An 11158-nucleotide genomic window follows, 5' to 3' on the forward strand; every position below is an offset into this window, starting at 1 on the left:
ACGCTGACCAGCATGGCCAACCTGGCGTCGACGTGGAAAGCGCAGGGTCGAGATACAGAGGCTGTAGGTCTAATGACGGAGTGTGCATGGCTTCGAGAACGGGTGCTAGGGGTTAGCCATACGCTGACCAGCATGGCCAACCTGGCGTCGACGTGGAAAGCGCAGGGTCGAGATACAGAGGCTGTAGGTCTAATGACGGAGTGTGCATGGCTTCGAGAACGGGTGCTAGGGGTTAGCCATCCGTATTTCATTTCTTCCTCGAATATGTTGGCGGACTGGGAGGCAGAACAACGAGGTGCTCGCACTGACACAAGCCACTAGGATTGTTGTGGCTGGAGGGCACAATTTTAAAAGACAGAATACCTCTCAAATGTATGGTGAGATGATCGCCAAGCCCTTCTGAGACTGTTAGAAAGTCGAAAGTCTTAAAAATTTGGCCAGCGAATCTCAGTAGCTGTGTTTCTCCACACAGGGACATTGTTGATGTTCCTGGGTTGGCACCCTCAGCCCATTCTCAGGGACACCTTGCGACACCCAAAAGGGTTAGTCTGGCAAGGCCAGGATTAGAGAGTCCGGCGAGATCATTGTTATTTACGATGTATTCTTAATTATGTAATAGCCCTGTGACCGTATAGGTCGCCGAAAGAGGAAGTGTGATCGGCTGCAAGTACCGACCTATAGTGGAAATGTTTGAAATCGCTTCGAACACAACGCATGCTCTGGATAAAGGACTTCTAACATTAGAACGGGATTTTATGGCTTAAAGTGATTTATCTTATGACCTTTTGAATAGGAAATATGATGGTGGCGCTGTAGCATGGAAATACTGTCGCGGCGTCGACGATGTATTCCGAGTGCTGCGCTGAAATATGCTGATCGGCGACCATGCAATTGTAATTTTTACGTTTGACAAAGTCCTAGATGTTTAAGAATGGCTAGAAAATCTATTCTATATGAAATCATAAGAATTACAACATGAACAGAGCCTCTGAGCGGGTTTGAAGTCAAAGTACCTCGATTTTGTTCCAGCACGGCGGTTGTTCCATCACGCAGGGGGGGAAGGTTACAGCTTCCTTCACCATTCGAAAAACCAGGAACTGAATTCAGCGTCGCTCATCTCCACGATTGTTCCTGCAGGAGCTCATATGAATTTCTGATCGTTTAAGACGCACATGTCACATTTGCACAGACAGACAGACAATGTTCCATTCCCCATGCCGCGATCTTAAATTAGAATAATAGAAGACATGAAGGCATGGGATGGCCAATCAAGTCGTTTCAATATATTGCGTTTCCCGATCCCGTTCGCTCAACCTGGCACAGATCCAAGTGCAAGTCAATATAGACAAGGCCTACGTCGACATTGACAGAAATTACAGCCCTAATAGTTGACATTTAATGATCGACGTCACCGAACCGATGCTTGACTTTCCCGAGGATAGGGCAACGCATGCAGGAAGTGCCTCATCAATACAGCCGTGCGTCCGCGAATCAATTTTCCCCCTCCAGGAATTTTTGGTCTCACTTTCTGGTCGTTGCTTTGCATTGAATAGGCTGTAGATCCATTGGACCAGGCTTTTCCGTTCAACCGTCGTACAGCAGTGAGATTATTGCTGCTGGCAAATGTGAAATGGTGCCACAACAGGACTGGGATATATACGGTTGAACCCTTAACTCCAACCGGTTTTCTGTCAAGTGTCAACAACACTCGCTCGTGGTTCCCTGCGAATCACCGCGGCTTTCATTCATCCTCAGAGCCTCAAGACCGGAGGCGTGTCCCCATTTGCATTCCAGGGTTCAGCCATGGCTTCTCATGACACCAGGCATTCTCCGTCTTTCGGTGTCCATACGTGCCCAGGTTTCATACAGCAAGGGCCAACGCACTGAAAACCGGTGCATGAAGGAATTTGATACCGGAGGGCAAAGGTGCCAAGTACTCGAAGAGACCGGCAAGGACAATATATGGGCTTGGGATTCAATGACACGTATCTAAGCTTGGCCATCTGACTTAGCAGGTCCTCACATTCGATGTTCAGCTCAGTGAGCTCACAATCTCAGAGACCCTCCATGGCAGGTCAGACTCAAGAATTTATCCCGTCGGAAAGGTAGTGTAGGTATGCCAGCTACAGTTTAGATTCAGTAATACGGTAATCAGGAGGCGTATTCAATTGTCAGGCTGCTGAACCAGAGCTACTGTCCTCGTCTATCACGAAAGCAAGGCGGCGATTAGTCACATCCCTAGCTAACCAGCTATCCCCGCGTAGGGGTCATTGCAGCGGCTTGGAAGTTGGAGCCCATTTATGATGGAGCGTTGGGCGATTCGCCTTATCCTGGAATGTGTTGTCGTTGGGCCAGGCCGAAAGCAAGGCAGCAAGAATCCAATAGCATTCAACCAAAACTAGGTCCCCTACATGTAGGGTGGTTGAATTTCAGTAATTTATATATATTTCTTCGGATGACTGATAGAATTTAAATTACGCATATAAATTGCTTCTTTCCGAAATTTACGCTAGTCCTATTTTGGCTTGGTTAGATTAAATATGGGTGCCTTGCAGCCTTAGGCATCAAAACCGAACTCCGTGAAATTCCTCAAAATCTCACCATCTTAACTCTATCTCCGCCATCCAAATTAGTAAACGAAAGCTTGGCATGAAAGATTTCCGGAGGTCTGGAAATCTTTCATGAAAATTACAAGAGCAATAGATTTCATTGAAATCTTTCACCCACCCTACGTACATGGGAGAGAGCAGTCCCTTTTGACCGGTACGGCCCGGAAGATGTCGATTGACTTAACGCGTGTCGTGCATGCGCCATGGCGTCCCTTCTCCCTAGGGGAGGATTGTGAATGTTTTGATACTTGAGCTCTAGAATCTGGATGTTCAGGAACAGTCGATCAACCCTCGACGGACTGGTTCACTGGTTCACTGGTTCGGTGGCGGACGAGCCTTAACGCAAGCTCCGACCAGGAGTCGATTCATATCCGCCCCAGCCACCGGATGGCGCGTTGGCGACACGACTTGATTTCTTGATCATGGCATATACCACGGGAGCGCTAGTGATCGAGCATGCCTCGTTCCACAAAGCGTATCGATGTCTCAACTCTCAAGGATGAAGGTCAGAGAATGGAGTGATCGATTCGTCATATGGCGGACCCGGGACCACTGACCAGCCACCGTGTCTTTTCTTCCACCATCCTGAGTAGCCACGGAGTCATGACGATCTCAATGGGAAAGGCATCCGGTTAATAGCGGCGTGCCAGCTTCAAAGTGGATTATCGCTTGTCAACGGCGGAATGGCGGCGATACAAGCCGCTGATGACTTTGTGTATATGTGCCACCCTCTCAGGTCGGCGTCCCTCAAAAGTCAAACCCAATGAAAACAACATCCCGGAATATATTTCGCGCAAATTTGAGACGTCTTGTTCCCGATAGAGTGGGGGTTTTCAGCTTTAAGCGCTATCTTCGAAAATCCATCCCTCACCTAACACCTTTCATGAGATTCCCGCAGGAGGGATGATGCTGCGGTATACCGGGTCAAGGTCTAGTAGAGTTGATACCATCTCAGAATGGAAGTCCGATGCCACAATTTATGACATGCCCGGACTTCTCTGCTTCAAGGCTTCCAGCACCCCGCAATATCGTCATCCGTAGTCCGTCGCACCCACGTTTCTTCCGTGCTCAAGACCTGCCAGGCTACCATGCAGCGTAAAACTGTAAATGGTAAGGATATGGATCACCTAGACTATCAGACGTGGACCTGATGGCTGACTGCCAATATCCTTGCTTTCCTCGTGGACTGGAGGCATTATTTAAAGGGATTGCCCCTTATCAATCTGTGCACTGGTTGAGGCGACAGTCGGGCTTCTGCAGGCCGTAAACTTGGACAATACCCAGTCGCACAGGAAAACAATGGGATGGTGTCTTCGGACATGATGTTTTTCTTCTGCCAGGAGAACCCACTGCTCGTATGAACAGCTAGGGCTCGTCGGATCGGTAGGAGTCTCCAGGCGTGCTCGCACTCTCGCCGTGCACGGCATATAATAATAACCACGAGGCGGTAGGTCGTCTGAATGTGGACTCTCGACTATGGTCGTACAAGCGGCAGGAGATGATCGGTCGGCAAGATGGTGGTGGCTGGACTCCTGGTCGGTTGTCATGCTCAGAACAAAGGGGCTGTCATCCACCATCAGAAGTCCGTACGGAGCCGTGTCGTAGAGTCAGCAAGGTCAGCAACCGACCAGCGAACACCTCAACATCCCACCAGATGTTCTTTGTTGGCCTTTTGGTTAGCGGGGGCATTTTTCCCTGGTCCGCATGTTCAAGCAACTGACACAGGGGCTTACCCTACAGCCCTTATCCCCGTGCTACCATCGACGCGTCTTAGACTCCAGGTTGAGCGGGGCATGATTAGTTTCTTACGGCATCAAGCAACACAAGTCGTGATCAAGTAATAACAGGCTGACCTGACAACGGGCTGATAGTCCGTCAATCCGTCCGACATTTTGGCCGGGATTTTCGAGCCTTGGGAACGTTCAGCCTGCACAGTGCACACATTCCTTCACTGGCGCAGGAAAGGTCCCAGAGGGCGGAGATGCAGGGCATGGCTGGCGGCTCCCGATGTACGCAACCGGCAGTTCCGGGACCATGCCTAGGCCAAAAAGCTGGTCCTGCAACGGTCCGGATCTGGGTTCGGAGGAGTTCTAAATTCAGACAAGTCAGCTCCTCAGGAGGACGGGAGAGAGCGTTACGCTGCATGGTGCAGGGACCAGGACGGCCGATGGATTGATATGGGAGGATTGGATTTTAGAGATGCTCGATCCGATGTCGGTACTGAGGCTTAATTATTTCGTTGTTGGTACTGTGAACGGGTGTAGAATGATTGCCTGTAGATTTTGGTACCTGATTATTACCATAATCGCTGGCTGAATTATGAATTGATGATGGTAAGAAAGATCAGCGGCCTGGATGGTTCCCTGCAATAGCTAGGTGGTTTGGTTGTTGGATGACTGCATCAATCCGGATTCGTCCCTGGTCCTCCCCAGCTTCGTGTCGATTATTATTGGTTACGGTCATCGACTCTCAGACTCATCGTGCTGTCCGCTCGTCAGCTGCCTGTCACGGTTGGAGAATTTTATTCGGAGTTTGCTGATCGATCAGATGTTGTTGGGGCAGTGGCAGCTGGCGGTCCACCCTGTTGTCCATCTCCCGCGCAGTCTCGTTTGGTTCTGACTTCTGAGGGCGTGTGCTTGAGCTCGTTCGCGCTTCGCGTCCGCGGCGTCGCACAGGAGGAGCGGCAACTAACAGCTCTCATGTTTTAGTTTTCCCTTACCAACAAGTGCAATGCGTGTGCCAGGGGCTTCCCTGCACGATCCGTTCGTTACACCAAAATCGTTCCACTAACACTGGGCCGAACTTGAACTGGCGAGACCAGCAGAGACTCGGTGAAGTGTGGACCCGAAGTTAGACTGGTTGGAGTTTAGTGAGGGCTCAGTTTGAGAGTTTAGGCTGTTTAACAGAGGGAGCCCACTCCGGCGCTCCAACGGCCCTCGCACCACCAAAGTCCACGGAGCGTCCTGGATGTCTGCACTGGAGCAGACCGCCTAGACCGACCGCCCAAACGTACCGCCTTAACATACCGTCTACCGCCTAGACAGTGAGTAGACACACATCCCTGCACGGCTGCACCCACACATACCCACCGACCAGACAATACTACTCACCGTCTAAACCCCCTGTAGTACAGCCAGTAGCCCCCAGTCGCATACCGTAGCTTGCACCAGATCTGCCTCGTTCCCTACCGATCCCCCTACTGGCCCCAGGCCACACTGCTCAAAGTTGGAGAGCAGTTCCCTCTTCCCGAGACACTAAGACTCCAGCTCCACCCCCTTGTCCCTTTAAAGGCCCTTAGTTACTGAGTACCCCTGATAGGCTGCTGTCTGATACCCTCAGTCCAGTCCCTGGCAGTCGGCTCCCTCCTCTGCCGCTCTTCTGCGTGATCCTCTCCCCGTCTCCCGTTCCCCGTGCCTCCTCTGATCCTCTCCCACACTCCCACCACCTCCACTAACCTCTCTCCCTTCGTCTCCTCCTAATCCTCCTCACTTCACCTTTTTCCCGTTATTCCTGTACCTCCACCCCCTCAACTTGCGTCTCGACGCCTTGTCGTTCCTTATTCCCTTTTTTTCTTAACCCAGTGCTACATCACTGTCACTCCTTTTCCCATCTTTTTTCCAATCCCCTTCGAGAGACTTGCGGGCGTCATCGACCTCCCCGTTCCCTTTGAAGGCCCATTTTCGCGGTCGTCGTCACTCCTTTCGACGCCGCCTTTTCCTCTCCTTGTTTGGCGTACGCCAGTCCGTTCCTTTGTTCTCATCTATCCAAAGAATCCCCTCTTCGACTCATCGGCTATGGCCTGATCCCATCATCTTTCTTCCCGCGGCTACTAGTGAGCCTCGACGATCCTTTCCGACTTTTTGTTCTGCAATCGCCTGGGCGGTGCTGCTTCGCTTCCCTCTCCCGTACCTCACCCTCCTTTAAGCCTTCGGTCATCGAGGCGCAACAAAAACAGTTCAACTCTTCCATTCTTTTTCATCATACTACCGTTTACACTCCGTCGAACGAACGTACCACAAACGAAGGTCGGCGATCCCTCGACCGCGACTCCTCCACGACTCACCCCTCCGTACACCGCACCAGGTCTTGGCACCTCCTTCGCAATGCAAGAAAGCTCCATCGCCATGGTGCAACCAAGCGATGGGGCAAAGGCTCTCTCTGCTTCCCCAGCGTCCACGGCGGTTTCAACCCATACCCCAGGCTCGGCACCGCGTCGACCTCCGCGTAAAAGCACCTTAACGCAGCAGCAGAAGAATCAGAAACGACAACGCGCAACTCAGGATCAACTCATCACCCTCGAAGTCGAGTTCAACAAAAACCCGACTCCCACCGCCATGGTGCGGGAACGCATTGCACAGGAAATCAATATGACCGAACGCTCCGTCCAGATTTGGTTTCAAAATCGGTAAGTTGGGCTGACTCGTGGACCTGCAGAGCCCTGGCTGACATCGGAATAGACGAGCGAAGATCAAGAATATTGCGAAGAAGAGCATCGAAAACGGGGAGGATTGCAACGATATCCCGGAATCCATGAGGCGATATCTCGCTCTCCAGGCAATGGAATCCGGTAAGTCTCTTGTGGGTCGGGACCTCCTTGGCCGCGGTCTTTCGTACGGGAATGGGCTCCTGCTCAACACCGAAACAAGCTCGAGCAAAGTCGGTATGTACTTGATCAGGGTTCTCTTCATTTATCAAATATTAACTGAGCTAGTCATCCACCATCTACATTGTCGCTCCCTTACCATCGGTTCATGGCGTCGAGTTGGCCAGACCGCGATGGACCTCGTCATATTCTACTCGCCGGAAAAACGATGCGTTACATATTATATCAACAACGATTCGGCCGGCTACAAGATCGAATATCCTTTCAACGCGATCAAGAACATCTCGCTGGAAAGCGGAGATGCACTGAGCGCGGAGGGTGCGTCACAGCGCCCTGGAGGTCTCATCGTGGAGTTGAATCGTCCTCCCAACTTCTTCATGGACTCCTCAGGCTCCGGAGGCTTCTATCAATGTGGTGATTTCACAGAAGAGCAGCAAGCCTCCCAATGTCTCGCCCATCATCTTGGTGGCCATCCCAAGGTTCTCAGCGGGCAGTTGGCCAAACTGGTGTCGCTCGAGTCTTTCCAAAGCCGCTTCCAGACTTTCGACCCGAACGGCTTGACCGTATCCGCTCCCGTATCCCCCATCGAACATCGTCCCGCTAGCCAACCGAACCATTTCGCGCATCCGCATATGAACGGGTTCCAGGAATCGCAGTTCGCACCGAACCTCCTCCACCCAGGACGTGGCCACAAACGACAGCGAAGCCGGTCCGTACCAGCCGCCATCGACTTTTCCATGATTCGGCATCCCATGCCCAGCTTCCTGGTCCACCAACAGCAGCATGTTCCGTCGCCTCTGCATCAAGTCCATCCAATCGCGCCGAACCAGGGGAGTCCATTCGTCCCTCCCCAGAACCTGTTCGCGCCGGTTCCTCAGCACGCCTCACCTTCCCCGTTCCCGAACGCCGGATTCGGTCCTCCTTTGCAGAATCATCACCCTCAAGGGCCACCGAATGGTCTATCCATCGACACGACGGCAGCATCCCCGATGGGCCAGTACTCGATGGACATGCGCGCATACCCCATGACAGCCACCACTGCTCCTTCGCCGTCCGAATTCGGCACGCCCGGGTTTTTCCCGGTGTCGGGACCGCCGGGACCGGATGCAATGCAGACCGCTCCCTTCAATCAACCATTCTCCGGCCCGCCTCAGAACCCGCAACCTATCCCCGCCCAAGTCATGACACCCATGAACGAACCCACGATGCACCACACTCCGCTCCCCGACTCCACGCCTCAAACTACGTCCATCAGCCCCATGGCCGGCGTCAGCCAACCAGTCCAGCCCCCACAGGAACAACAAAGCCAACCGTACGGCGTTTCGAACCCCGTCATCGCGACCCACTCGCCCCCGCTCGGCGCACTCGGTCGCTCCGCATCAGCGGATTTCCTCGTGGGGGCTCTACCGGAGGACGGCTCGGGGTTGCAAGAGGAAAATTTTCTTTCCAACGATTTCTTCGGGTCCAAAGGCCAGGGCGTCACGTTGCCCATTCGCTCGCCCTTCATCGGGCATAACAGCCCGTTCAGTGCGAACGATGGAAACTATAGCTCTGGGATGGGAGACGATGATGGCTTGATGATGGGACTTGGGGAGCCGCTGGACGACGGCGTGCCTGGATTCTGGGGGGACGGGGATAACTAGTTTCGCGATTTCGAAAACTATCTCTGCACATCCCACTCATATCATGTTGCCCTTTTCTCTTTCCCCTTTGGAAACTTTTCCTTTTTTTTGTACTTCCTTTTTTCTCAGCTCAACGACCAGGGACGGGTTCGGACGAATTTGGATTCACCAATGCGGCGTTTCACGGTCCTTGTTCATCTTTTCCGTTAACGCCCTTTCTCTTCCATATAACCCTCTTCGATTCTTTCCCCATCTTTTGTCTTCGGCCGTCCGCAGTGGGGCCCCCCTCTCTCCTCGGAACTTTCTTTTCTTCGTTGCTGGTGCAGCGGAACTTAATTTCGCATTTATTGGCGGACGGATCGGGCGAAGCCGGTGGGAGGATTACTTTTTGTTTGTCTTTCCATCGTGTGCCCTTTTTTTTCATGGATAAAATGAGACCCCCGGGCGTCGCTGGCTTCTTTTCGAAATTGAAACCATCCACGCGACTTCAGGGAGCGGCGGCGGTCAAGGATGGATGGACATAAGCGAACGCCTCTGGAAGGCTTCCTTGATATGGGGGATGGGTAGCAGATGTGGAGGAATCTACAGATGGATGTAGGTCTAGCTATGTGGAATATAGATCGACATCTAAACCTCTCCGTTGTGCCGATTTTCTTGAACTGTACCGCTATGCTTTGCTTCGTCAAATGCCACTCATTCAGTAAGATGGGTGTTTCGGTGTCCATATCGCATTCCTCAGAGTCCCTCCATCACTAGGAGGATGGGTCAACATTCGAGATGTTACGTCTTTCATCTCCACTATGCGCTGCGCCTCTAGCATTGACGTAGTCGCTTCGTCCACTCTCTTAGCAAAAGAGCGTGCACCAATAGAACGGAAATTATCCTTCAGGGACTCAATTGAGGAACGGACAGTCGAAATGAGCGTGATCACTTACTCGCCCCCTTTACAGGGTCTCGAATTACGGTTTGAGATATATCTAAGCTTGGGACATTGAGTTTATTAAACTAACTATGATTCTATTCTATTCTACCCACCTACATGACAGGATTTCAAGCGGTACCACACCGCACTGGACCAGCAGAGTACCAATCGTCGAGCCTTGCTCGACCTCCAAGCCATATTTCCGTTGTTGGCCGGTTCTCTGGCACATCTTCAGCATAGTATGGAGCTTCTTGCGTAGTCCCCCTTCCTCTCTGTATACCACCGCATAATCTGTCTTTTCAAGGAGAGCTCTCTGCTCTCGCATCCCCAATTGGTATAGGGGCAAATCTTGCTACACTGTTGTCGTAATCCAATCTTCGAACTTTCCAAGCTTTTTAGACGTGCTCGATGGCGCATGGAGAGGGAACCTTTCAAACCTCAACTCAGGTGTGACACGCGCGTCGATAATGCCACCCGAGCCTTTGAAGTTACCCGCCGGGTGGTGTAGGTCGACGGTATTGGCCGATGCCGGGACGAAAAGCGCATAGCTTGGACGCCAATCGAGATCGTCGGACTGACCTTCTTCGTTTCAGAGTCTGTCACAGATCTTGATCCACTCCTCGCGATTCTCGAGAGGTCGGATATCCTTGTATTCCTCTTTGTCCATGGACGGGATGAAGCACGCGATCTCGAAATTCGAGAAGGTCCCTTTCTTCACCATCTCGAGTCGAGTCGTGGTCGCGAGTCCCTTTTCCATCTGTCTACAGTGTGTAGTAAGGCGGCTAGGTCCTGGAAAACGCTAGCAATAGGAACGTTGACTTAGTTCAGTGTCCTTAGCACACAAGAGAGAAGGACTTGTGTAACTAGGAGATATGGTTTTGTAGGGAACAATAACAAGAACAATAGGATTATAGGAAGTGGTATATACAAGTTGAAGAATCCTCAGTTTGGCTATGCGCCAATACTGTGCCTTTATATTGCCCCAACTAGGTTTAGGGTGTTCAAGCCGGGGTGCCGTTCAGAAAGTTTTGCCAGGAAGTTACGTGATGTGCGGTCTACCTTTCCCCTGCGACATCACCAAAGTTTGCTCTTTTCCCACGTTTTTCATTTTTCATTCCTCCAAACCATGCTAAAAATTAATAAATAAAAATCTATTTCGAATCGTCTCATCATTCTGATGCTAATAAAAATATCAAAAAGATGAGGGGCCTGGCCGGGAATTGAACCCGGGACCTGTCACATTCATAGTTAAGTGAACTTAACCGGGAAAGAACCCGAAGCGACAATCATACGACTAGACCACCAGGCCACCGTTTGATAATAAATTTTCCGCTTTTTGGAATTTATAAAAATGCTCAAAGTGGAGATTTGACCCATTTTCTATTGTGTGGTGGAGTCATTC

The 11158-nt window shown here is 51.5% G+C and overlaps 3 protein-coding genes and 1 non-coding gene across 4 annotated transcripts in view; 2 read left to right on the plus strand and 2 right to left on the minus strand.

Annotated features, from left to right (window-relative positions):
* P152DRAFT_465007 (HET-domain-containing protein) overlaps positions 1 to 321 on the plus strand; it is a gene marked incomplete at both ends in the record, with an annotated part of 2953 nt that extends 2632 nt beyond the window's left edge. Inside the window, one exon of the mRNA XM_033680601.1 lies at positions 132 to 321. Coding sequence (XP_033536822.1) covers positions 132 to 321 — 190 coding nt within the window. The remainder of the gene's footprint in view (positions 1 to 131) is intronic.
* A 3864-nt stretch (positions 322 to 4185) lies between these two features.
* On the minus strand, positions 4186 to 4911 carry P152DRAFT_456245 (uncharacterized protein). Its single transcript, XM_033678958.1, has one exon. It carries the CDS (start codon positions 4752 to 4754, stop codon positions 4485 to 4487), a length of 270 nt encoding a protein of 89 aa, XP_033536823.1. The 5' UTR covers positions 4755 to 4911; the 3' UTR covers positions 4186 to 4484.
* A 1477-nt stretch (positions 4912 to 6388) lies between these two features.
* Positions 6389 to 9017, plus strand: P152DRAFT_248289 (uncharacterized protein). Its single transcript, XM_033674689.1, has 3 exons — positions 6389 to 7014; positions 7067 to 7269; positions 7321 to 9017. Exons 1-3 carry the CDS (start codon positions 6713 to 6715, stop codon positions 8853 to 8855), a joined length of 2040 nt encoding a protein of 679 aa, XP_033536824.1. The 5' UTR covers positions 6389 to 6712; the 3' UTR covers positions 8856 to 9017.
* Positions 9018 to 10961: 1944 nt separating this feature from the next.
* Positions 10962 to 11065, minus strand: P152DRAFT_t21. The gene has a single exon. It is a non-coding gene; the product is annotated as a tRNA-Pro (tRNA).
* Positions 11066 to 11158: the final 93 nt, after the last annotated feature.

Source organism: Eremomyces bilateralis, assembly GCF_010015585.1.
Source record: "Eremomyces bilateralis CBS 781.70 unplaced genomic scaffold P152scaffold_4, whole genome shotgun sequence".
NCBI lineage: Eukaryota > Fungi > Ascomycota > Dothideomycetes > Eremomycetales > Eremomycetaceae > Eremomyces > Eremomyces bilateralis.